The sequence below is a fragment of the Marmota flaviventris genome, chromosome 19 (assembly GCF_047511675.1).
Source record: "Marmota flaviventris isolate mMarFla1 chromosome 19, mMarFla1.hap1, whole genome shotgun sequence".
In the NCBI taxonomy this organism is placed as follows: domain Eukaryota; kingdom Metazoa; phylum Chordata; class Mammalia; order Rodentia; family Sciuridae; genus Marmota; species Marmota flaviventris.
Window position 1 is genome coordinate 6,927,570 of NC_092516.1, and position 26,618 is coordinate 6,954,187.

A 26,618-nucleotide genomic window follows, 5' to 3' on the forward strand; every position below is an offset into this window, starting at 1 on the left:
TGCTGCCTCACCACTGCCCCCACCCCCCAGTAGCTAGGATTATAGGTTATAGGATTACAGCCATCACACCCAGCTTCCTCATTGGTTTTCTGGCAGAAAGATGGAAATGAGTCAACACTAGTAAAGTATTTAAGAGCAAAGCCTGAAACCAGGTGAGGGTCAAGCTCACCTGCCTCTCATGGCCATAATGAGCCCTGCTGGATAGGCCCAGCGTGACCCATATTCACAACTGTCTCCCAGCACTGGACACATTGCAGGGGGTGGCCAGCCACATATTGAAAGGCGTGTGGCTATGGGACAGACCTAAGCATCCCTGCACCTACAGCTTTTGGAAGGTTGGGATCCCATAGACTCACATTCTTGGGCTGATGGTGTGTACCCAGGAACACACGGGCTGAGACCTGGCCTGATGTACCCCTATCCCACCAGCTGTTCTCCCCCGGATGTTTGCCCACAGTCCAGGTAAAAGCCCATGAGTGGTTTTGTTGCTGTGGCCTGGAGACATTTCTTTTATTGGAAGCAACATACAACAGCATCCTGGCACATTTTTCTTTTGCACCAAGGAATAATCTCATCACATAAAAGGGGGTGGAGCCACCTATTCCAGGACCCAAATGGGAAGAAAGTCAATATACCACTCCCAGGCTTGACCCCCCTGTGTCACGGTCATCCTCAGAGCCAGGAGGGCCCCCACAGCCTGCCCACCTTGAAGCTATCCAAAGAGCCTGATGGCCCATGGTACTTTAATGGAGGAAGACCAAGAATGTGTTGGAGTAGAACACTGGAATGTGTTGCCCAAGCAACATTAAAGAAGCAAGCATAAGTTGAAGGGCCCCTGAACAGTGGTGAGACCCTGAGCTTCCCAACAGCACTGGCAGGTCTCCATAGCCACCAAACTATGGTGGGCAAGGGGAGGGCTTGTCAAACCCACCAGGGGCAGGTTGGGGAGGTGGGGCTGCTGAGCTATGATGTAGAAGAACATAGAACCATGACTATGCACAAGGGCACTAGGTGATGGGACTGAGGTCAGGCAAGTCAGCAGGCCAGGGATAAACAGCTAGCTGGGGGTCCTAGTCTGGATTGGGACCCTTGGGTACTACCTCCTGCACTCAGTGCTGGGTGACCTGGGGTTCCAAGACCAGTGTGGACACCCTCATGAAGGTCTCAACAGAGGGCCTGGAACTGTGCCCAGGTCCAGAACTGGGCCTTGGGTCTCCCCTCTGCCCACCCAGCTCAGGGGATGTGACTAAACATTAAAAACCACCCACCATCACTGTCCCCAACTCCTTCCTGTGGTCTTCCAACCATGGCCATGATTCCATTCCACCCGCCACACTGAAGGACTCCCTGCTCACTTCCTGTGGATTTATAGACCTCAGACAGGTCCAGCCTAATAGGGGGCCCACAAGGAATCCAACCATTTCTGCCCCAAGACACAAACACCTTCAATGAGGCCCCAAGACAGCAGCCCTGCTTCAAAAACAATCAACACCCAGAGACAAGGCAAGTCTTGCTGGCCACACATTTATCCGAGCCACTGCCTCCAGGGCCACTTGAGGCTCTGGAAGGGCCAACCTGGAGGAGGGGTCCCAACTTGCTCTCTGGAGACCAGCTCCCTCAACTGTCCGCCATGTCAGTGTCCATCTGGGGCTGGGCATCCTCTCCTGCTGAGGTCCTTGGTTATAGCCTGGCTTCCTCTGCTTGCCACACCAGCTCACCAGAGATGTAGGTGGCCTGGACACGGAGGTTGTCGTCGAGCACCACGAAGTCTGGGGCAGAGCCACAGGGTAAGAAGGGATGGGATGGGACCACCCCAACCCCCCATATGGAGTCATTCCCCCCACAATTGAACCCAGTGGGGAAGCTGAGGCCCAGGGACATGACTCATGCAGGATGTCCTGACCATCACAGACTGGCATAGGTTCTAGAACCAAGAGTCCAACTCCTCACAGTCAGGGACAAGGGACTACTCCCTGCAGCCCTGGTCTGGCCTTATCTTGGATGCCAGAAAGCCTAGCCAAGGGGAATAGAGAGCCAGAGAGAGACTATGGCAGGCAATGCCACCAGGGAGCCAGAAACCGGGAAGACTCACTCACTCACCTGGGCCCTGACCCAGCCCTTTACTGGGCCTCTCCTATGTGGAGCCTCACCTGCATCAGCACCAAAGTCCAGACTCCCCTTGCTCTTCTCCAGCCCCAGCAGCTGGGCAGGATGCAGGGATGCAGCCTCCAGGGCTGCCTCCACACTGCAGCCTGTTTGGGACACATCATGGTAAGGTCCCACAGCCCCTCCCCTACTCACAGTTCCAAGCTCCCATTTTAGGGCCTGGAAACAAGGGGGGACAGCCCAAGACTCTGCAACATGTTAACAGCCAATCCCTACCCCAGCTCTAGGGGATAGTACTTGCTCCTCTCTTCCTCAGCCCAGGCACCATCCCTGCCTGCAGGGTTTCTCTTCTCCCTAACAAAGCACTCTCTGGTCCCACATGCCCACAGGACCCTCCACTTTCTCCTGAATCCTGGGGAGAGCCCCCAAATGCAAAGAAGTAATACCAGGGCTCACTATGTCACCAGCCTAGCAGGAACCCAGGGCTCTGCTCTCTGCTCCCCTAACCAAGAGGTCAAATGACCATATTCACTTCACCACTCTGATCAGTCCTGGGGTTAGGACACAGCCATGTCCTGCCTCCTAGGCTGTCCCCTTGCTGTCCCTTGTCCTCAGCCCATCTGATTTAAACAGTACAATGGACAGTGATACCTACTGCCTCCAGAATGGCATCTAGCCTCTCCTCATCTGCTGCTGTGCAAGGGCACTGCACAACCTATCCCAGGGGCCCGCAGTGCCAATCCTGCCCCACCCCATCCCACCTGACCATCTGTGCTGTCCCTGAGAAGCCCCCCATCCCATAGGGCTGGAGCCTTGGTCCTTCTGCAAGTAGGATAAGGGGCCCTGCCCCTCCCAGGGTCTGTGGTTTCATTGCCCATCAACCTGTTGCTACCACACAGCCATGCTACCATGCTTATGAGCTCTCTGCAGGGTCTTGGCCACATTCCAGTGTCCAGTCCATCCCCTGGAAACCACCACCCCAACATGGGCAGGTGAAGATTGTTGAAACAGGATTCCCATAATCCTACCCCGCCCCAGTTCATCCCAGAGGTGGCCTCTGTTCCTAGACACAGAGACACACTGGCCCACTAACCTGTGGCCTGCAGAAAATGCCGGACGCAGACATCCATTGGTGCTATGCTGCCACACAGCGTCTTGGTGCCTTGAGAGCAGAGAGGCCAGGGGAACTGTGGGCCTGGGAGCCCAGAAGGCAAGCAGGGGATACCCAAATTCCACACACCCCCCCCAAGAGGCTGAGGGGCTGCTTTCCTGAGAGCATGGGAGTCACTCACCTGCCACATAGGCCGTCAACCCATCCACTTCGACATCCTGCTGTCCCAGTGTATGACGGCCATTGCCCAGGCCCAGGGCAGGGACAGCATCAGTGACTAGCACCAGCCCTAGAGGAGAAGTGCTTCAGGACCAGGACAACTGATTTCAATGCCCCTCCTCCCTGGAGACTCACCCTGGGGATGGGCCTGGTGGGCAAGCTGAACAACTAACTTCTACTGCCCCTCCTCCATGGAGGCTCACCGTGGGGATGGGCCCGGTAGGCAATGCGTAGAGCTGCAGGATTGGTGTGTATGCCATCGGCAATCATTCCGTAGAAGATGCAGCGCCCAGGGGGCAGGCGGTCACTGGTCAGGAGCCCCACAATGCCAGGATCACGGTGGTGGAACTGGGCAGGACAGGAGGAGCTGGCTGAGTGAGGACAGAGGCTGCCAAAAGCCCACCCCTCCAGGAGCCAGGGCAGCACTCACAGGCAACATGGCATTGAAGAGGTGGGTAATGAAGGTGGCCCCACTCTGTACTGCTTCCTCTGCAGCCTGTAGGTCAGCCACAGAGTGCCCTGCATAGGGGACCTGAGTTCAGACTCTACTCCAGCTGCAGACCCCGCCCCTGCTGACGGCCCCTCACCTAGGGAAACGCAGATGCCCTGGGCTGTCAGTGCCTGGATCACTTCGTGGCTGCGGCCCAGCTCAGGGGCCAGTGTCACAATGCGAACGTTGTCCAGGGGACCATAGGTGGCCAGCACATCATGGAAGGCATGGGCCTCAAAAGAACGGAGGTGGGCCTCAGGGTGTGCACCCCGCTTCTCCTGGCTGATGAACGGGCCCTCTAGGTGCACCCCTAGAGGGAGGAAATGAGGGTGACTCCAGCAGGCACCCCCGTCCTACAGCCCACATCAACCCCTTGTGCCTGCACACCCTCCCTCCCTCCCCATCTGGGCACCTGGTGGGTAGGGGTCTCCCAGGGTGGGGGCACGAGGGGATCAGCCACTCACCGAGGACCCCTGCCCCATGGGGACCACCACTCTTCACGGGGATCTGAGGAAGGACCTGGGGGGAACCAGCTGTTAAAGCCCTGCCCCCCCATAGCCCTGTACCCAGAGATCTCAGGTAGAGTTCAGGGCCCTGGCCCAGCCCAGACCCACTGGCCATCCCTCCCAGGATCTAGAAGATGGCCAAAGGCCCCACACAATGGTCAAGAGCAGGAAATTACGAATGGGGGACACCAGACAGCCTGCCCAGAGGACCGAGGCAACAGAGCTTCCATGCCACGAGGACAGGAGCAGGGGCACCAAAGGTGGCGCCAACCTGCTCTGGCCCTCAGGGTGGCCTCCATCCAGCAGCAGCTAGAACGTAAGTGGAGTAGAGGCCCCAACAAAGTGACCATAACCTTCCTGAGCAGCAAGGCCAGGAGGCAGGAGCAGGTACAAGCAGCAAGGCCAGAGTGCTCAGTGCAGGTAGAGTCAGGGCTCAGCACTCACAGCCCAGGCCACACTTGATCAGAAAGGTCACAGCATTGGGGAGGAATGACAAGGCTCACGATTGATCTCAGGGGCTGAAAGGCCAGGCAACCCAGCCCATGCCATGTTTCTCCCAGGTGGGCAAGGGCTTTCCATAGCCTGCAGCTCTGCAAGGGTCCCTGGGCAAGGGTGGCAGGCTGCTTGCAACTCCCTCAGGACTCCCTGCTGAACAAAAGTGATAACTGCACCCTCCCCAGAACTCCCTGCCCCAAACAAAAGTGAAGGTTGATTGATTGATTTTTTCTGATGCTGGAGATCAAACTCAGGACCTTAAGCACCACTTAGAAAGATCCTGTCTCAAAATTAAAAAAAAAAGGGGGGGGGGGCTGGGGTTATAGCTCAGTGCTAGAGCTCCTCTAGGCTCAATTTCCAGTACTCCCACCTCCAAAAAAAGACCTCAAACCTTAAAGACCTTAAAGAGGAAGAGAGAGGGACTGGGATTGTGGCTCAGTGGTAGAGCCGCTCACCTAGCACGGGTGGGACCCGGGTTCAATCCTCAGCACCACATAAAAATAAAATGCATTGTGTTGTGTCCATCTACACCAAAAAATAAATATTTAACAAAAAAAAAAAGAGAGGGAGAGAGAAAGGCAGTCAGACTCTGAAAGTTAGACAAGCAGATCCTGGACAGATATAGGTGGGCCACAGACTGAGAAAGGACCATGGGCTCAGGCTCTTCAGTGCCTGGTGCTGCGAGAAATGGGTTGGGGGCAGGCACTGACAAAGGAGTCTTGTTTGAGAGCAGCTGGGTCCCTAGAATACCTGCCCCAGGTGTCCCTGGCTGAGAGAGGGCCTCTGGGAAAGGGTAGGTCAAGGAGCAGCAGAGAAATCAGTAAGAAAGTAGAAGTTTACATCCTGAAGACTTTCGCCAAGTCACCAGGCAGGCCTGTTTCCTCTGAGCAGAACAAGGCTTCCTTGGCATTCTGACAAGCCTGAGGCAGGACCCGGGGACCCTGACCTGTGGGTATCCCCAGCCCTCAGAGCACCCTAAGACAACAAGGGGCAGCCAACAGTAGAACTGAGCCAGGGACTGTCACATCAAGAAGGGACACAGGAAAGAGCTGTTGACATCCTCTGGACAATGAAAGGTCATGTGTCCATGAAGCAAGAATACAATATTTAAGACAAGGAACATGGGGTGGGGGACAGAAGAAGCTCTTCAAAGCTTAAATTATGTGAGCACCAAAGCAAGAAATCCAAGAGAAGAACTGGAAGATAAAAGCTGAGGAAATACCTAGAAAATGGAGTCAATAAGAAAATACAAGAGAAAAAAATCAGAGAATGGGCCCAGGAGGCCCAACTGTGGACCAGTGAGACTCCCATAAAATGATGACATAGGACAGGCAAAAAGTCACCAAGGAAATAATTCAAAACAACCAAGTGGGCTCAGTGGTGCACACCTGTGATCCCAGCTACTTGGGAGGCTGAGGCAGGAGAATCCAAAGTTTGAGACCAGCCCAGGAAGTTTATTAGTCAAATTTAATTAATTCCCTGTCTCAGATTTTTTTTTTTTTAATTTTTTAAGGGTAGGGTGTAGCTCAGCGGTAGCGGACTTGCCTAGATGAATGAGGCCTCAGGTTCAAGCCCCAGCACCACCAATAACAAAACAAAACAAAAAATCCTAGGGGAAAATTGCTTCTTACCATGGATCAATAGAATAAAGATATTTTCAGTCCTTTGAGGCTTCAAAAAACTTATTGTCCCATGATCCTTTTCTTCAGAAGCTACTGGAGGATGTATTCCACCAAAATGAAAAGTGTAAACCACCAAGATGAAAATACAAGAGGCTCTGGGACATGGAAGACTCAGCAGAAAGGTGGATAGACTCCCCAGATGGTGGAGAATGGTGATACCAGGACTGCTCAGCCCTAGTGAGACAACAGGAAGTGCTGGGGAAAGCAGGAAGCCAAAACTGATGGAGCCCATTCTGTGTTTAAATGGCCTAAGAGTAACAACTGTCAGCAGGAAACTACAGAACTTGAGTTACTAGCTATTAAAAAAAAAAAAAAAAAAAAAAAAAGTATGTTAACTCCAGGAAAAGCAGAGTTTAGAAAAGAGAAAATAACTCAAACCTTGGAATTATACACAGCAGCCCCCATGTCTGAGTTATGTGGCTGATCTAATAAAAAATACTATTTAGTGAGAATGAGACATAGAAAAAGATGAAAGATGGGCTGGGTTGTGGCTCAGCAGTAGAGCACTCACCTCGCACGTGCGAGACCCTGGGCTCGATCCTCAGCACCACATAAAAATAAATAAAGAAAAATAAAGGTATTTAAAAAAAAAAAAAAGAAAGAAAAAGATGAGAGAGAACTAGTCCTCATCTGTTCTGGTGGGAAGCAAGAAATATTGCCCCAAACTAGAAAACTGAATAGGAATACTAGCATATTTTCTAGTATGCAGGTGAATTCCTAAAGAACAGCTGAGTTGAAAGTGATGGCACCTAGGGAGGGAACAAGTTGGGGCAAAGAGCTGCTGATGTTCCAACAAGCTGTGGATATACATTTAATTCAATAGAGATTAAAAAAAAAAAAAAGATAATGGCTGAGTTTTGCTAGATTAAAGTCTGGAAGGAAAGCAGGAGAGGAGTAAAGAGAAAGGACATGTTCAAGCCAAGCTAGAGGGAAAGAAAGCAGGGAGCAACTGGAAAGGCCCAAGTGTGAAGGACAGTGGGGTCAAAGGCAAGGAGGTACTCTCCCTTGACTCAGCAGATAAGCCCTTGAAACTGAGAATAATGTGAACAGATCTGCTGCCTGGAAGGAGAGTAAAAGGCAGGGCTGAAGGAGGCCCAGGAAAGGAGCAGCTGGTGTCAGATCAGACTTCAACAACAAAAGACCTGGCTAACTTCTGGCAAAGCGGCAATCCATTTCTACCCAGTGTGAAGGGGCCCGGAAGGAAGGTTGGGTGCTTGTTGAGGGAAAGGTCCTCCGGTTTCCATGATATTAGTATTAAGTTTACACATCCCAAACCCTCCACAATCTCCAACATTGGCAGATGGCCCAAGGCTTTCGTCTTGGAAGAGTCTTGTTTGTAACACACCTGGGCCCAGTGAGTGATGAGAAGAAAACACGCACTCTTCACCAGTCCTCCCTCTGGGGCAGAGTGTCTACATCATGCCAGAAAGACCTTCAGGTGGCGCAAGGGCAAGGAAGCAACTGAGAAGCAGGAGAGCAAGGCCTTCCAGGTAGAGCTTGGGGGCAGGAGAGGGGAAACCTGGAACTACAGGAATGTGCCTGGGGAAAGAGAACAGGTTCAGCAGGTACAAAGGGAATGTTAGAGATATGCTGAGTCCTGTTATCTTGGAAAGGACCAGAGCCTAAGAAGGCAGCTGGGAAACCAGATGCCTAACTGCAGCAGGACAATTGAGTTTGGTTTTTGATATTTGTGTGGTTGCAGAGCTGTGGAAAATTTCCAGGAAGACATCCTTAATTAACATTTACCAAATGCTTCATATGCACCAAGCACAGGATCCAAAGACCCTGAGAGACGAAGATTATTTTCAATTGAGGAAACTAAGGTTAATAAAGAAGGTTGTTCCAAATATTTTGGCTGATACAAGAGTCAGAAGGCCACCAGGTGCACACCTGTAATCCCAGTGACTCAGGAGACTGAGGCAGGAGGATCACACGTTGGAAGCCAGCCTCCAAAACGTAATGAAACCCTGTCTCACAAATTTGAAAAAGGATGGGGGTACAGTTCAGTGATAGAGTGCCCCTGAGTTCAATCCCCAATACCTAAATAAACACAGGAGGCCAGGACCAAGGCCCAGGAAGCCCAAACTCAGAGCCCACCCACAACCTCCCACAGCTCCCTGCTCACACTCAGAAAGGGACCCACAGACAGTCATACATTTCTGCAGTGGATTCTGTAGTACAGGAAAAGTCAGATGGGGCAAATGACAAAACTGAAAGAACAAGATCAATTAACCATGGTTAAAAGTGTTCAGTTCGGGCTGGGGATGTGGCTCAAGCAGTAGCGCGCTCGCCTGCCATGCGTGCGGCCTGGGTTCGATCCTCAGCACCACATACAAATAAAGATGTTGTCTCTGCCGAAAATTAAAAAATAAATATTAAAAAAAAAAGTGTTCAGTTCCTAAATTTACCAGCCACGTTATGGTAGTGTAAGAGAATACCCATGTTTTTAAGTTAAGTATTAAAGGATACAGAGGCATGCATATGCAACCTACTCTCAAAGCGTTCTGGAAAGGACAGCAACACACTCAGGGAGAAACAGCTCAGAGGACAAAACTTCCAAGGAAAACTGGACAAGAACAATGGAATTTCTTCTAAGCAGCAAGAAAGGTAGAAGGGTGGGAAATGTAAGATAAATTAGGCTGGAAACACTGGGAGAGCAGCTCTTTCTGGAAGACATGTTCAAGTGAGGTACACACCAGTCAAGAAATACGAGTCTGACCCCAGGCAATGGTTGTGTCTCCAACAACCTTGCTTGCTCCAGGAGGATTGGAGGCCGGCAGTGGGGGTAGGGAGGTGCTGTGGCAGATGAGGACGCTGAAACAGCAAAAGTGGGGAGCACTGCAGAGGCAGTTAGAAGGAAGAGGGACAGCTGATGAATAAAGGCCAGGGGACCCCCACCCCAGGCCCAAGTGGAGGGAGAACAGATTCAGATTCATACGATGTGTTTGGAGAGAGAACAGCAAGAGATTTAAAAGTTAAGGGGATGATTGCTTCCAGAGACCGCCCCCGCCCCTTTTGCTTGAAGCCTGGAGCCTGACCTCACCTTATGATAAATCTCTGGTGGGGAAGTGACCAGGGTGGGACAGAAAGAGGTGACACCGTGGGACAGAATCCTCTGGGCCACCAGCGCAACCCCCGAACCCACATTCTCTGTGATCTTGGAGAAGTCGACACCAAATCCACCTAGGGCCAGAAAAAGAGGCGGTCGCAGAGTGCTCGGGGCTCCTCCCCTGCGTCCCTGGCCCTGGCCGCACCGTTGATCTGCACGTCGATGAAGCCTGGCGCCAAGATGTAGCCCCCGCAGTCCCGCTGCTCGTCGGCCACGCGCCGCTCGTCGAAGAACAGCTTCTCCGGGTCCAGGATGCGGCCCTCACGCACCCACAGGTCCTCCCTGCTCACACAGCGGCAGGCGTTCAGATTGCCCACCGGTCCCGTTGCCCAACCCAGCCCCACACCGCGCTGTCCCCGCCCGGCCCCCGCACCTGAGCAGTGCGCCACCGCGCAGGATGCGGCAGTTGGTGAACTGGAGCACCGGTGCCCGCGTCGCGCCCTGCCCGCCGCGCATCGTGAGCCGCGGCAACTCGGAGCCGGCAGGCCCCCGCGCCACGTGACCCTCAGCTGACTGGGGCGGGAACCACATGATCGCCCCACCCACGTGACCCGCCGGCCCACGTGACCCGCGACGCATTGACGTGCAGCGCCAGCCCGGCCCGCCCCGCCCACACAAGCGCTGGGACACAGGCCTATCACATCCGAGAACTTTATTGGACACAGCTGGGCGCCAAGGCCTGGTGGCTGGCGTTCTGCCCCCGACCGGGGCACCGGGCGCAAGGGGCGGTTCCATCCAAGGAGTCTCGGCAAGGGGGACCCCACAAGGCAACACTCTACCTAAAGGGTACTATATAGTTGGGAGACAAGGGTTGCTCCACAGACGCATGAACAGGTCAAATCTTTTATAAATAAACATCCAGTGAAGAGAAAAATGACAACTCTAATTCATCCTTATACACAGAGCACTCTAGGGCGGGGGGCCGGAGGCTGGCATCCTCACTGGTCGGGGGCCTGGATGGGAGATGAGTGGGCCCAATGTCCACAGCACGGGGAGGAAGGGGCCAGGCGGGGCAACAGACAATGGGCACTAGGACACTGCGCATTTACAAGACCAACTACGGAGGAGGGGGTGGCTGCCCGTGCATGTGTGTCAGGCTGTTCGTTCTGGAATGAGGAGGGGGGTGGTCTTTACATCGTGTTCTGTGGCTGGTGAGCTTGAGGGGCTACTTTGTGGAAAGTATGAGGGCCACGATGAGACCGTAGAGGCCAAGCACCTCAGCGAAGATGAGGATCAGGATCATGCCCACAAACAGCCGGGGCTGCTGGGCAGTGCCCCGAACACCGGCATCCCCCACAATGCCAATGGCAAAGCCAGCTGCCAGGCCACTCAGGCCCACGCTCAAGCCTGCACCAAGCTGGAGGAAACTCCTGGAGAAGAGAAAAGATATAGGGCCGTTAGCAGCCTGCCTACCAAGGCAAGACAGTACCAGGCATGGCACTCCCCACACTCACCTGTAGAGGCTAATACCATCATTCAGGGAGTTGGCGATGAGGACTGCCACCACCAGGCCGTAGATGGCGATGATCCCAGCCATGACCACTGGGATGATGGACTTCATGATCAGCTCCGGCCTCATGACTGACATGGCTGCGATGCCGGTGCCACTCTTGGCCGTGCCATAGGCGGCACCCAGGGCTGTAGGAGGGAGGTGAGGTGAGCCAGGAGCCACCTGCAGGCCTCTTTAGCACAGCTGAGGGCTCCCCAAGTTAGCACTCACATGGGGAGCCAAAAGCACCAGAGGGGCAGAAGGGCCTCCAGAAGCAACAGCCACAGTTAGAACCATTTCCCACTTTCCTCTCTGGCTGAGTGCCCACAGTCCACCTCTCTCTCCTACAATAGCCCTTGTGGCCCGCTAGGGTTCCTAATCTGCTGTGACACCTAGCCCTGTTCCCTAGCACTCCTCAGCCTGCTGCCTGCTACCTTAGGGAGACCTAGTTAGAGTCCCAAAAGCCTTGCTTGAGATTCTAGGCATCTTTGTCCCACCTTAAGTCCCAGTATTTCCAGTCAAGAAAGGTCTGGAAAATCATGAGTGGCCCACTGATCAGTAGCCCAGATGCAGGTCCAGGGTAGCCAATCAGTCCTTAGCTAATATCCAGGGACAATAGCCTGGAAGAGCCACCACAGTCTAGGCTGGGTGGTAGAGTGGAGTGGTAGAATGCTTGCCCTCCATGTGTGGGGCCCATGGTTCAATGCTCATAATACTGCGCGCACACACACACACACACACACACACACACGTCCCCTCCCCAGTACTAGCAGGCTAAAGCTTCTACTGATGGATGTGACCTCAGGGTCAGAAGTAGCTGACCATAAGCAAGTCTTTACCTCCAGGCCAGAGCTTTTGGACTCACCACCCAACTTCCCACTACTCCAGCCCCTAAACTGGAAGTCAGAGCTAAACTGGGGGCTGGGAGGGGCTGTGCTTTGTCAGGAAGGGCAGCTTTCAGCACCCCATGCCACACAGCAGGCCCTGTGGCCTTGATAGACAGGACCCTCCCTAAATAACCAGGGAAAAGAAAGGGCAAGCAAAGAAGAGGATGAGGCACAGGAAAGAGGTCAGGAATCTGGGGTCATCACCCACCCAGACCATGAGAACTCAGGAAAGTTCTGCCCTCCCTGTGGTCTTCAGGCCTCCCACCACATGGCAATAGGGGAGCTGGACTCTAGGGGTGGCCTGTCTCCTCTGGAGCAAGTGGCAATGGCATACTTTGTCCTGTCTTTACCCAGGGTGCCCATACTATATTCATTTTGAAGAGAGCAATGACTGGCTTGACCACAGAGACAACACAGGTCAGAGGCAGAAGGAACTAGGACAATTCCAGCCTTTGTAACATTTTATTGATTTCTTAGCACTGCCCCCCCCCCCAAAAAAAGCCTGCTCTTGTTCCAGCACTGAGAAGAGCTGAATTCCAAAGGGCTCTGTCTTTTCAGAGATGAGGAGACAGAACAGTGACCCAAACACAGCAACACCTCCAGGACAGCAAGGTGGGGGTAGGGGGTGGAAAGATGACAGACCAGGCAGTTCTGAAGGAAACAGTGACAGTGAATAGGAAATCACAAGATGGGACAGAGGGCAAGGATAATAGCACATGTGGAGATGACAAGGAGCAAACTGGAGGGAGCAGGCTAGGACAGGGATACAATGGACCATATTGCTTCCTCTAATGGTATCCTGAGATGCCCAGATACCACCAGGCCAAGATTTGTAACACCATTAGCCTAGGGGTCTGGGCCCATCTTCAAGAGGCCATTCCTGGAACTTTTCTGGTCAAAGTGTATTTTTTTTTTTTTTGGCGGGGAGGCACTGGAGGCTCCCTCTGCAGGCACAGCCCCATGTCAGGCTGCATCACATATGTGCAACAGACGAGCACCTCCAGGGTTCACACCCCTGGGGACAAGTTACAAACAGTGAGCACAGGCTGACATGTGGCACTGGGGAGGAGTTTGAACACAGGGAACTAGCACCCTAGGTATTGAGACTCTTAAGAGGCAGGAAGTAAGCTAGGCCCTTCCCCAGAACAGCAGGGAAGTCATGTGGCTGGGGAGAGGGTAGGGCAAGAGGAACAAGGGAGAGAAAAAGGGATAGCCACTGTAAGTCAGAGCTACAGAAAATAAAACCTGTCTAGGCCTGGGTGGCAGCAGGTCCAAGAAGCCAAGCCTGACGGAGTTTTAAAAGGCAGGCCTGCCAACAATGCCAGACGCAGTGGGGCAGAGAGCAGGGTCAGGAGGCAGTTCCTGGAACACAAGCACCAAACCAGGGAGGAAGTCGCTGAAAATACAGAAAAGGAGCAACCAGCAGCTTCATGGAAGACATGATGAAGAAAGAATCAACAGGATGTTTGTCACAAGAAAAAAGGAGAAGCTGGAATGTGAAATGGGGGAGGGGGGCCTGAAAGATATGCATGGATCTCATTTGGTTAAAAACTAATGAGTCGGGCTGGGGTTGTAGGTCAGTGGTAGAGTACCTGACTAGCATGTGTGAGGCACTGGGTTTGATTCTCAGCACCACACATAAATAATAAAATAAAGGTCCATTGACAACTAAAAAAATATTAAACAATCAGTAAGTCAAGTGCAAAGCAGGCCAAGACCCAGACACTGGCAGAGAGCTTCATGTTGATCCAACAGCAACACCAAAGGCCATGGAAGGACAGAGGGGCTTGTCCAAGCAGCAGAGAAGATGAAGACAAACCTTGGAGAAAGACACATTTTAGAGTGCAGAAATGAATTCAAAAGGTAATGGCCAAGGAAGAGGCAAGCCACCATTGGGCTGTGTTAAGCTCCATGTGGGGAGGAATGGAGCTAAGGACACAGAAGAGAATTCACAGGGGCCAACAGGTATGCAGGTACCAATCCCCAGGAGCCAGGGTCAGGCAGGAAAGGCCTAAGCCAGCAATACCCTGTTCTCAATAAAGTACAGACACCTGCTGGTACTGCTCAGTAGAAAAGTACACGCACGCAGGTTCTTGATGGAGAGGGAGAGAACTGGGTACAGAAAAACAGGTCAGTGGGAAAACTCAGAGTCACCAGAAGTTACCCTGAAAATTGGAAGGCAAGTTTCATTCAGGCAGAGATCTTGGTTGTTCACTGATGTCACCCCAATACCTGGCAGAGCTCAAGCAAGATTTGCTGAACAAGTGATAGCCACAGAGAGCTGCGGTGGAAGGTAGTAGAACCTCCGAAGGCATTCTGGGGACAAGGAGCTTAAGGGAGATGCATGGCATGCAGCTCAGAGAAGCTCTAAAGGTGTGGGAACAGCAGGCGTATCCTGGCAAAGGAGATGTCTAGACCACATCTCCCACCACAAATGACCCCTTTCTGGAAGGGGATGGAAAGGGCAGGGCTCACTCAACAACATGTGACTGGCAGACAGGCCCAGGCAGGGGAAGGCCCCCAGGACAGCAGGGTCCCCAAGTCCCCACCCCACAAGTATTTACAGTCAGCAGAGACTGTTTAGAGTTCAAACCCTCCACATACATGTACTGGGCGCCTCCCCAGTCCACCAGGTAGGGTGGGGCAGGGCGGGCCACTCTAGCCAAGAACCAGACCTACCAGAGGAGGAGCAAACCAGGCCAGACCAGTCCACTGTAGCTGTCTCTGACTTATCTCCCTAGGCCCCACATTCTCAGGTTTGGTCTAAGCTTCTGTCTCCCAGAAGGGCAAGTTTTCACTAAATTTGACCCCCTAGTAATGTCAAGGCCCAACTTCAAAGCAGGGTGCCATCAAGAACTCTGCTGGATTCCTTCTCCATGACCAGGGCAGCCCCTCCCGATTCCTGGCCCTGAAATAGGAAGGTCATTCATTCATCCCTCCATTCTTAAGAACCAAAACTGGAGAATTCCTCCGAAGGAACAAAGACCCAATCCTGTAAATGCTAGCACCCCATGCCACCTTCTCATCCAAGTCAAAGCACAGACCCTTAGCAAGCGTCCACACAAGCGCTGTCTCCCAGAAGCCCCCATTTCCATATGCTCCCACCCCTACGTCTCTGTGAGATCTCAGGACCAACTCCTTTTCCAGCTTTCCCAACCAACCTACATAGCTGACAGGGTAATTGGGAAACCGCGACAAGCCCCAACCGGAAGGACCTGCCTCAGGATACGGACCACCTGACCCCGGCTGCCTTTGAGGCGAGGGCTGCGGACCTTGGCGAGACCGAGTGTCCCGCCGGCCAGGAGGCCAGGGACTCCCCTCCCGGGCGCACTCGGGGCCGCCGCCGCCGCCCACAGACCGGAGCCTCCCGAGGTGTGATGTCACACCTGCCCGCTGAATGCGGGGTGCGGAGCAGTCGCAAGACCGCGCGCCGCCCCCTGAACCCCCACCCCAGCCCCCCTCCCGCCTCCTGGGGCTAAGATGGCAGCGGCGCCAGCGCCGCCCCACCCCCGCACCGCAGCTTGGCTGGTAGGGCCGTCAGCCGGAAACCGGGGACCCCCAAGACTCGCACCTAGACAAGCACGCACACCCTGCGCCCCAGACACCCCATGGCCCCCGCCGCCCTCGGACCCGACCCCAGCCCGCAGTCGCGTGAGGCCGGGCACCCCAGACAGCCCGGACTGCGTCAGAGTGAAGTCACGCGCCGGCCCCCCGTGCGCTGCGGGCAGGAGTCCCGCGGCGCCCCCCGCCCGACCCCGCCTGCCGCGGGGCTCACCGCTGAAGATCATGGCGGACGAAGCGCCCATGACCGCGAAGAACGAAGCATACTCGGGGCTGTTCTTGGTCTCGGACATGTCTGCGGGCGGGGCGGGGCGGGGGGCGAGCTCAGCGGGCCGCGGCGAGGTGAAAACAGCAGACCGACAAGCGGGCGCAGAGGCGAGCGAAGGCGACCTGGCCCGTCAGCCGCTGCGCTCTAAATACCAGCACCGCAGAGCAAAATGGCGGCCGCAGCTTGGTCACATGATCCTGTCCCCGCCCCCTCAGGGCTGTACCACTTCGCGCCTGTGGGGGAGCCGTGGCTTCGGATGCCTGGGAAGCCGCTGACCGCCCCAAGGCTGTGCCGCCAGCCCACTGGTCCCAGCCCCGACTCCACGCCCCGCATCAGCCTTCGTGGGCGCACTGCCCGGCGCCGCCGCCCTCCAAACCCCACGGCGTTGGGTCCGTCCGACCCCCGGGCCGGGGCGGGGCTGGGTGCTCATTAGCATACAAGGCGGGGTCTCTCCGCCCCGCCTCCCTTGCGGCTGCGCACCGCCAGCAGGTGTTAGGTTTTTTTCTTCGTCGGTTTTCTTGGCATTCCAGTGGTGGAGCCCCACGCCCGGGTTCTCCCGCCGGGACCCGGTGGCAGGGCGAGGCTCCTTGGAGCTCCGCGCTGGCCCTCGGTCTCTTCGAACAAATGAATCAAAGAAATTTCGAGTGCCGGCGGCCGGCCTCCTATGCTCCAGGCCCCAGGAAAGCCCCCATCCCACCTGTGAAGTCCTGGCCTGTGGCTGAAGCCTCTCTCTCTTCCCGCACCACCGGTCCCCAGGCTCCTCCAGACCCCATAATCATCTTATCCAGTAGTTGATGACTTCACTCCTAGATTCCTAGAAAAAAAAAAAAAAAAAGTCCTATCTGCCATTCTTGCTTTAGCGACCCAGATATCAGTTGAGGGTGTCTCCACCCCTCAAGATATAAGCATGACGGGTTGAAAGCCCTTTTGGTGTCGTGAGTCCTCCGGATTTCTGAACGTTTGGGGTCCAGAGGAATCTTCATTTTGTGTTTCTACCTTCTGGCGTCCAGGTCCTTTGCATGTCCACGCAAAGCCCAACCATGCAAAGTCTCTCTTCTTTCTGGAGCAAGTCCTGGAGGACGGGGGTTCCTCCATCAGAGCAGGCTGGCCCTGCCCTGCTGATGCCCGTGACAGCCCGAGCACCTCAACTAGGTGCTTCGTCTCCACCAGCCAGATCTGGCTGCCCTGTGCCTTTTTCGTTCCTTTCCTTTAAGGATCCTGGATCAGCTGCCACCTGGCCAATTCTCCCTTTAGCCACAGCCCACAAGCCCACATCCTGAGATCAGAGCTCTGTAAGTGGCCTGGTGCCACCTGCAAACTTCTCCATGTAGGCAGTGGAGTCACCTTCCCATCCTGGCCTTCCTGCTGAATTCTCAGCCCCACCTTCCACAACAGGAACCTCCCTGGTGCTCCTTTCCTCCTGGCTGGACTGGGTCTATCACCCTCTGGACTTGGTGCCCATTAAAGTACCCAAGTATGTATATGTGTGTGTGTGTGTGTGTGTGTGTGTTTAAAAAATATTTTTTAGGGCTGGGGATATAGCTCAGCGGCAGAGTGCTTGCCTCGCATATGTGAGGCACTGGGTTCCATCCTCAGCACCACATAATAAATAAAATAAATATATATTTTTTAAAAAGATGTACTTAAATATTTTTTAGTTGTAGGTGGACACAATACCTTTATCTTATTTTTATGTGGTGCTGAGGATCGAACCCAGTGCCTTCCACATGCAAGGCAAGCACTCTACCATTGAGCCACAAACCCAGCCCCTTAAGTACATTTTGTTTCAGAGAAGAGACTACAGAGAACAACTAGAAGCCCTTCTTCTACCTCCCCATTTCTCACATGACTCTGGTTTCTGAAAAGAGGAATCTTCACTGTGTGTTTCCACCTCTTCACCTCCCCTTCCCTCTACAGCTTCTCACTCTGGCCAAGGTCATAGTGACCACCATTTCTCTTAAATAGGAAAACAGTGGTCAGGCCAACCAAGTGGGCCTCTGTGTTATTCTCCCAACTGCCCACTTCTCTGCCCCCTCCCTTCTCTCTCTTCACTTCCTACAGGTTTGCAACCCTAATTCTTCCTGGAGTCAGAAGCTGGAGGAAAGACAGGTCCAGGCCCTTTATCCTCAGTGTCACTGCAAGGCCCAGGTGTTCCCAAGACCCTTACAGGCTCTGCCCTTTCCCTAGGTGATCTCATCTTCCCTGTGGTTTTATCCCCCAACATGCATTTTGCCCTCACCAGCAGCTTTCCAGTCCTAACAGCTCTCAATGTGAGCATTGCATCTCCAAGCAGACTAGGTACAGAGCCAGACAGTCTAGGCCAGGGAGATGACCCTGACTAGCGGCTGAAGAAGCAGCATGTGAGGGTTGAGTCCAGTCCAAGGAAAGACAATACTGTCCATCTTCAGGGAAGTCAAACACAGAGACACTGATAAAGTGTGCATAACCCCAGTACGGTGGAAATAACAAGGCTGGGAAGTTGGAGAGATTGTTTTCTCTGCAGGATCAGTGGGGCAGCTTAGCTCACTGGCTTCTCACTGTCCTGTTTTGTGCTTAATTCTGGTGTAAGAGGTCACTCTATGTCTTCAGGGGGGGCTGCTGACATTGCAGACCAGTGGATCTCAGACTGAGCTCACCCCTTCACCATCACCTCCTTCTGGTTATCTTCCCTCCAGATAAAAGGCACAGCCATTCTCAAAGCAGCTCACACAAGCCCCTCCAGTCATACTGCCCATTCCTTCCACCTCACTAGTAACTGCTCATCAGTCTGAGATTGGAGGCCATTCCAGCTCTCAGCCCTGTCCCCACCCTGGAGGTGGCAGCTGCCCCTTGTTTCTAACCTACATCTTCTCACCATCTCTAGCCTGGCCTGTCTGCCCAGTATCACCCCCACCCCCCAACCAACCCATTCTTCATCCTAAAACCACAGGACCTTTGTATTCTGGAATCCTTCAACACCCCCAACATTGATGGGGCCCTTCCTGGTCTTCTCCCATTTGTTATTTCCAGCCCATTGCTAGTGTCCTTGAGCCTGTGGCTCCATCTCCACCAACTCATTTCCCCTTAATTAGATGCACCATCCTCTTTCAGGAAGCCCCCCTAACCCTCTCCTTTCTTTCCTCTTCCTTGGGTGCCCCCCTTGCATCTCATTCTTTTTTTTTTTTTTTTTCACTCTCTGCCACTACCACTGAGGGTTGCTTGTCTCTTTTTCTGTATCCTCAACCTCTGTAGGGTGCCCAGCCATTTAGCTGTCCTCGCTGAGGACAGCTGTTCTGGGCCCTGTGCTGAGCACCTTGAGGTGATTCTCATACCAATTTCTTGTCCTGGCCCTCATTTTGCTGACAAGGAAACAGGCCTATGAATGTTAAGAGCCTTGCCCAGGCATTGCCTAGAAAGAAGTGGAATGAAACTCAATTCCAGGGCCTGGGCCTGACTCTGCAGGGAGCTATCATCTGGTGACCATGAAGGACCTTGGAGTCCAGGGCTGGGCAGGGCCCCAGGGTGACGTGGACTCTGGGGTGGGAACAGAATCACCAGGAACACATCCCTGCCTTCTCCCTCACCACTACTTCCCCCCTTGCATGAAATCACAGATCAGGAGCCTAGTCGGTCACCCTCACTGCTGGAAGAAGGTGGGGATTTCCAGGCACCATGAGGGAGAGACTAGGGGTGGGGGGGGAGTCAGAGATCTCATGGGGAGAGGAATGCAGAGGCAAAGGGGAGTGCTGAAAGGATCAATAGCACTTTACAGAGACCCCAGGAAGGAGGGAGAAGAAGAGGTAAAGAGACCAGGAATAAAATCCCAAACAGCTTCAAACAATTGGAAAGATGGACTTAAGGAAGCTATTGTAAAGAAGGGAAAAAGGGGGTTGGGGTTGTAGCTCAGTGGTGGAGTACTTGCTTTACACGCTTGAGACTCTGCGTTCAATCCTCAGAACCACATAAAAGTAAATAAATAAATAATAAAGGTATTGTGGGCTGGGGTGGCTCAGTGGCAGAGCACTTGCCTCGCACATGTGAGGCCCTGAGTTCGATCCTCAGCACCACATAAAAATAAATAAACAAAATAAAGATGTTGTGTCCATCAACAACTAAGAAATAATAAAAAGGTATTGTATCCATCTACAACTAAAAATATAAAAAAAAAAAAAGAGAGAAAGATGGGAAAATTAGCAGACTGCTCTATCAGTCTTGTAAGAAAGAACAGGAATTGCAGATGACAGAATATCCCAGCGAAATCTGAGGACAGCCCTGTCACTGGAATGGAGGTCTTGAGATGAACCCAGACTCTGACTATGAGGTTTTTGTTTTGCTTTTTTAATTTGTTTATTTGTTTTGGTATTTGGGATTGAACCCAGAGGCACTGTACCACCGAGCCACATCCCCAGCCCTATTTATTTTTTGTTTAATATTTTTTGCAGTTGGACACAACACCTTTATTTTATTTTATTTTATTTATTTTTATTCCTTTATTTATTTATTTTATATGGTGCTGAAGATCAAACCCAGTGCCTCCTACGTGATAGGAAAGCACTTTACCGCTGATCCAAGACCCCAGCCCCTTTATTTTTTGAGACAGGGTCTTACTAAGTTGCTTAGGGACTCACTAAATTGTTGAGGCTCGTCCCTCAGCCTCCTGAACCACTGGGATTACAAATGTGCACCACTATACCCAGCCATGAGGGTTCTTTATGATGCTGCAGAAAGGAATTTAAGAACAGGCAAAATGAGACAAATGATTTTATTAAGAGAAAGCAAGGAGCACACACTCTGGGAGACAGAACAAAGTGCAGGCATTAAAGAGTAACGTGAGCTATCTTAGCATGGAATGTGCATATGTGAGTGAGTGTGTGTGTAAAATCTACTGTTTAGAGATATAACCTAGGAAGATATTTTTAGATCTCCTTTGTGCTAGTCACTTGTTAACCATTTTCTTGATTAACAAGTTGGGTTTTCTTTTCTTTTTTTAGTTGTAGATGGACACAGTGCCTTTATTTATTTGCTTACTTATTTATTTAAACATAGTGCTGAAGATTGAACCTAGTGCATCACACATTTGAGGCAAACGCTCCACCACTGAGCTACAACCCAAGCCCAACATGTTGGGTTTTCTTTTCTTTCTTTCTTTTCTTTTTTTTTTTCTTTTTTTGGTGAAAAATCGTGATTAACTTCCTCATCTTTGAATTTTGCCTTTCTGTTTTGTGTGTCACACTGAGGGTTATTATGGGTACTATTAGGAGTATGACATACACATGGGGTGACTGGATCCTAAAAAATAGATTACAGAAAAATCCATTTGTTGAATGAAACATTTCTCATTCTTTTTTTTTTTTTTTTGGGGGGGGGGTAGTAGTTCTTGCAGATTGAACCCAGAAGCTCTTTACGACTGAGCTATGCTCCCAGATGTATTTATTTTGAGACATAATCTTGCTAAATTGCTGAGGCTGGCCTTAAACTTGTGATCTTCCTGCTTCCGTCCCAAGCAGCTGGGACTAAAGGTGTGCACATTCCTGGCCAGATACAAGGATTTTGTAAAAAGTAAAAATGTCCTTCCAGGAATAGTGGCGCAAACTTGTAATCTCAGCTCCTTGGGAGGCTGATGCAGGAGGATCACAAGTTTGAGGTCAATTTTGGCAACTGGTGAAAACCCTGGGGTGGGAACAGAATCACCAGGAACACATCCCTGCCTTTTCCCTCACCACTACTTCCCCCCTTGCATGAAATCAAAGGTTGGGGGTATAATTCAGTGTAGTAGAGTACTTGCCTAGTGCTTGCATGCACAAGGCCCTGATTTTGATCCCCATTATCTCAAAAAAGTCTATAAATGCAGCTTTATATGCATAGGATGCATCACCTTCCCTTGGTGCAAGGGAGCTCAGTGGGTACAGTTGTGGGCAGCAAGGAAATTGCAAATCCTGGAGCTGCTCCAGCCCATGTCAGGCATCAAGACCAGTAGGAAAGCAGAGGCAGATAACTGGGATGATCCCAAGTCTGGGGCAATTCACCTTTCTCACTGACCCCAATCTACCACCGTTGACACAAAAAATGTCTGATAGATTCTTACTCTTTGAGGACTGACTGGTGGGCAGGGAGCCTGGAGTTATTCATGGCCACGAGGGGGCAGTGTGCACCTCTCTCTCAAACCTGCTGGGCTACATTAAACCAGTGCGTTCCGCTGAGCTTGGCCCTTGGAGCAGGTTCTCAGAAAGCAGTGGGTAAGTCCTTAGCTCTGGATGATCAGAAGGTGTCCTGTTGGGCTGGAGCTGTAGCTCAGTTGCAGAGCGCTTGCCTAGCATGTGTGAGGCACTGGGTTCAATCCTTACACCACATTAAAATAAACAATAAAATAAAGATATTCTGTCCATTTATAACTACAAAAAAAAAAAAAAAAAGAAAAAGAAGGTGGTGCCTTGACTGCCTCTGACCCATCCACCCCTGGGGTCGCACTAAGAAGTCTAGTATGGCCTCCTCACATTCTAGTAATCAGGATTCAGAACCCCAAGCCCGGACTTAAACCCTGATCCATTCACTGGGCTTTTACTTAGCATCTATTATATGCTAGAGAGGAGTTCCTGCCCTCATAGCTCTGGGAGCCTACCAGAGAAGTGAACACTAAGCCCAAAATGTGGGTGCTGGATGCAGGGGTGGTACAAAGGAAGGAGTGGCCAGTCTCCTGAAGAGATGATCTGATGTAGGGTTTTGTTTTGTTGTTGTTGCTGTTTTCTTTTGGTTTTGTACTGGGGATTGAACCCAGAGGTGCTTAACCACTGAGCCACATCCCCAGCCTTTTTTTGTATTTAGAGACAGGGGTCTCACTGAGTTGCTTAGCACTCACCTTTGCTGAGGCTGGCTTTGAACTTGCAATCCTCCTGCCTCAGCCTCCTGAGCCTCTGGGATTACAGACATGCACCACTGTGCCCAGCTCCCCAACCCTTTTTAATTTTTTGGGACAGGGTCTCAATAAGTCTAAATTGCTGAGGTTGGCCTCAAACTTACAATCCTCCCAAGTTGCTGGGATTACAGGAATAAGCCACTGTGCCTGGCTTGAATTAGGTCTTAAATGACAGTTTGGAGTAGGGGCGAGATGTGAATCAGTTTGTATTTAAATAAATCACAGATCATTCCTACCAGGGAAAACTGGGAAGCTGTAATGTGAAGCAGGCAAACATGTTCCGCTGAGGAATGGCTCCTAAGGCCTGACGAGGTAGCAGCAGGTGAAATGCACATACACTACCTGAAAATGTGCAGGCCAACCAGACAGTAGCAGTTGCCTATGTGGAGGGTATGGCTGGTTGGGGGACAAGAAAGGGAAGGAGATATCCGGCTACAAGCATTCCCACACTGCAAGAATTTTCAAGTAGGTGCACATTCTGTCTTTTCAAGAACCCAAGATGAGGGCTGAGGCTGTAGCTCAGTGGTAAAGTGCTTGCCTCACATATGTGAAGCACTGGATTCAATCCTCAGCACCACATAAAACTACATAAAGATACTGTGTGTTCATCTACAACTAAATAAATATTTTAAAAACAAAGAACCCCAAGATGGGAAGAATGGGGAGCAACTTCTTACAGACCAAGATTTCCTTTTGAGATGAAAAGATTGGGAAACTAAATAGAGGTGGGGGTTGTGAAACACTGACTGCAGTAAATGCCACTGAATCATTCACTTTAAAATCACTAAGTGGGCAGGGGTGTGGCTCAGTAGCAGAGCACTTTTTGCCTGGCATGTTAGAGGCCCTGGGTTCAATCCCCAGCACCATAAAAACAAAACAAAACAAAACAAAAAAAAAAGTTCAATTCATCTCATGCAAAATTCACTTTGGTTAAAAAAAAAAAAAAGACAATAAAAAGAAGGAAGCAGTATTATGGCAGGCTGGAGGGATATGGCTGGAACACTTGCCATAGACCAGGCTCTGAGAAGGGCCTGCATAAAGGCAAGTGACGGGGACAGCAGGAAGGGAGGGGTGTCCTGCCTGATCAAGCTCCAGAGGATACTGGCCACCCACTGAGCCTCCCAAATGTTGAGGACACAGCTCTGTGCCCCACCTTCTGGGCTAGGGCATTTGCTGCTCCGTGCAGGAACAGGTCTTGCTCAATTCTGGCCTGTGCCAGTGTCTTAATGTCAACTGCAAGGTACATATGAGCATTTACAATGAGAGGAAGTGAGAGCAGGATGTTATTGAGAGGAAGGCTGGGGACCCAGGACTGCACCCAGAGAAGCCCTCTAGCACCCCAGCAGTACAGGCAGGCTCACAGCACATGGGCTGTCTGCACTGGGGCCTGACCCTCTCCAGTGGGACAGCAGCACAGTTGCCTATAGTGCTACAAAGCTCACAACACAGGACCCAGCCACATGAGGGTCTCAGGGAAGTCTCCCAGGAAGGGGCAGGAGGAAAGGTCAATAGCACAAGGAAAGGTCAACAGCACATGCAAAGGCCTTGGAGCAGAGGCTCTCAGCTCATTGGAGGAATTGAAAAATAAAAATGCTGGTGCCACAGCTTGTAGGTTGTACCAGGTAGTATTGTGTGCCAAGTCCAGGCCAGCCTACCAAATCAGGCAGCCCAGTAACCACCTGAGGTATACTAGGAAAACTTTTGCATTAGGAGGCAATGAAGGAAGACAGCACAAGATGTGTTCATGCTTATGGCTAGTCTGAGGAAAAGGAACCAGGGAAGGAGTGGGCAGCAACAATGTCATGGAAAGGTAAGCAGAGTCCCCACAGCAGCTGCAGAAGGGAGAGGAGGTGGAGAGAAGTGCCAGGTGGCCTCACTTGGAGGGGAAACTAGATGGGGCATGGGCATCTATACAGCACTTGAACAAGAGATGTTCTATATATGAATAATCTCATTATAAGGCATTAGGAATGACATAAATATTGACTTACATAAACTTACAAATAAAATATTCTCATTTTGAATGACAAGTGTGAATACACACACACACACACACACACACAGATTGAATATCCTGGGCCTCATGCATCCTAGGCAAACACTTTACCACTGAGTGCTCAGCCCATTTTATTTTTTCGTTTTGAGATAAGGTCTCACTAAGTTGCCCAGGCTGACCTTGAACTTGTTGAGGTTGGCCTTGAATTTGGAATCCTCCTGCTTTTGTCTCCTAACTTTTAAGAATTAAGTTTTGTTTACTTTTTTCTTTTTCTTTTTTTGGTACGGGGGATTGGACTCACGGGCACTTGACCACTGAGCCACATCCCCAGCCTTATTTTGTATTTTATTTAGAGACAGGGTCTCACTGAGTTGCTTAGCACCTCGCCATTGCTGAGGCTGGCTTTGAACTCATGATTCTCCTGTCTCAGCCTCCTGAATGAGCTGCTGGGATTACAGGTTTGCATCACCGTGCCTAGTGGGGATTTGTTTTTTGACATTGAGTTTTACACAAGACAGGGACCCAGGCAATTCTTTTTCCCCCCTTTTTTGAGTACTGGAGATTGAATCCAGGATATTATACATGCTAGTCAAGTGTTCTACCCATGAGCTACATTCTCAGCCCACTTTTGGAAATTTTTATTTTGAGATAGGGTCCTGCTAAATTGCCCAGGCTGGCCTCGAACTTGTTGTCTTCCTGCCTCAGTCTCCCAAGTTGCTGTGATTAGAGGAATGTGCTGCCACATCTAGCTCCCAGGTGACTCTTGGTGGTATTTGATGATTCCTGATGGCAGCTCCTCTCCCTTTCTCAAATACTGAGTGAATCCTCAAGACAGGCCCTCAGACACCAAAGAATAAAATCAGGAAGCATGTGATTTCTCTGGTCAGTGGCAGCAAATGCACAGAATGTGATGTCTCTAAAGAGAGGTCAGACATGCTCAGCCCCCAGACCACTGGGCACATCACAGGGCTGCACACCATCCCACATTGAGATAAAAAGATGTAAGGAAATATTTGCTGAGGGATCCTGGTAAAGCAGCTGAAGGATTCTCAGGAAGCAATTCAACAGGACTCTGCAGCTGGACACAAACAAGGGGCAGTTATCTCTTGCTCTGGCAGCCATCTTGCAACCACAAGAGTGGCCAGTCTTGGAGAGACAGAGAGAATGCTTCATGGAGATGGTGTGATATTGCTGAGCTACTGAATCAAGCTTCACCTGCATCTTATTTCTCATCTTGACATCTCATTTCCTACATGATAAAAGTAGTTTAAAGTGGGTTTTCTAACCAAAACATCTTAGCATTGTGGCTGACATGCAAGTCCTCAGCACTATCCCTAGATAATATTTCTGTTCTCTGATGAGCAGCCAAATCTATATATGCCTTCTTGTCTGCTTTATGCCTCCATCACAGTCCATCTCCAGATGGCTGAACTAAATGATGAATCTGATGAGCTCTGGTACACAGGTGCTCAGGAAGGTAGATGGCATTTACTGACAAACCCAAACCTTATGAAAATTAGATGTTGACATGCCAATAAAACATGTAAATGGCCACAGTACTTTAGAACTCCTAACTGTGGACCATGGAAGTGAGAAAAATCAACTGTGTATACTAACATCAATGGCACACGTCAATCTACATCTATCAGTGAATTGTACCACAAGGATCAGAAATTAGCTTAAAGGTAAAAGGACGTTTTAAACACTTCGTCTATGAGGGAAGAATAAATAGATGAATACATGGTTCTGTATACATCTGCTTTGTTTATTAGATATTTTTCTCTGTTCTTTGTGTCATGATTTGAAA

The 26,618-nt window shown here is 51.2% G+C and overlaps 2 protein-coding genes across 3 annotated transcripts; both read right to left on the bottom strand.

The window, feature by feature from the left end:
• Nucleotides 1-1,508: 1,508 nt before the first annotated feature.
• Nucleotides 1,509-10,224, bottom strand: Amdhd2 (amidohydrolase domain containing 2). Of its 2 annotated transcripts, XM_027940568.2 has the most exons (11): nt 10,092-10,224; nt 9,864-10,000; nt 9,653-9,792; nt 4,391-4,445; nt 4,024-4,236; nt 3,867-3,955; nt 3,640-3,784; nt 3,399-3,506; nt 3,200-3,268; nt 2,151-2,252; nt 1,509-1,769 (listed from the first exon to the last, which is right to left on the bottom strand). In XM_027940568.2, the coding sequence occupies exons 1-11, from the start codon at nt 10,172-10,174 to the stop codon at nt 1,681-1,683; spliced, it is 1,230 nt and encodes a 409-aa protein (XP_027796369.1). In that variant the 5' UTR covers nt 10,175-10,224; the 3' UTR covers nt 1,509-1,680. The 2 variants fall into 2 exon arrangements, with proteins under 2 accessions (XP_027796369.1, XP_071461903.1); XM_071605802.1 differs by lacking the exons at nt 4,391-4,445; nt 9,653-9,792 and having other exon boundaries at nt 10,092-10,223.
• A 131-nt stretch (nt 10,225-10,355) lies between these two features.
• Atp6v0c (ATPase H+ transporting V0 subunit c) lies at nt 10,356-16,093 on the bottom strand. Its single transcript, XM_027940547.2, has 3 exons — nt 15,870-16,093; nt 11,173-11,356; nt 10,356-11,088 (listed from the first exon to the last, which is right to left on the bottom strand). Exons 1-3 carry the CDS (start codon nt 15,946-15,948, stop codon nt 10,884-10,886), a joined length of 468 nt encoding a protein of 155 aa, XP_027796348.1. The 5' UTR covers nt 15,949-16,093; the 3' UTR covers nt 10,356-10,883.
• Nucleotides 16,094-26,618: the final 10,525 nt, after the last annotated feature.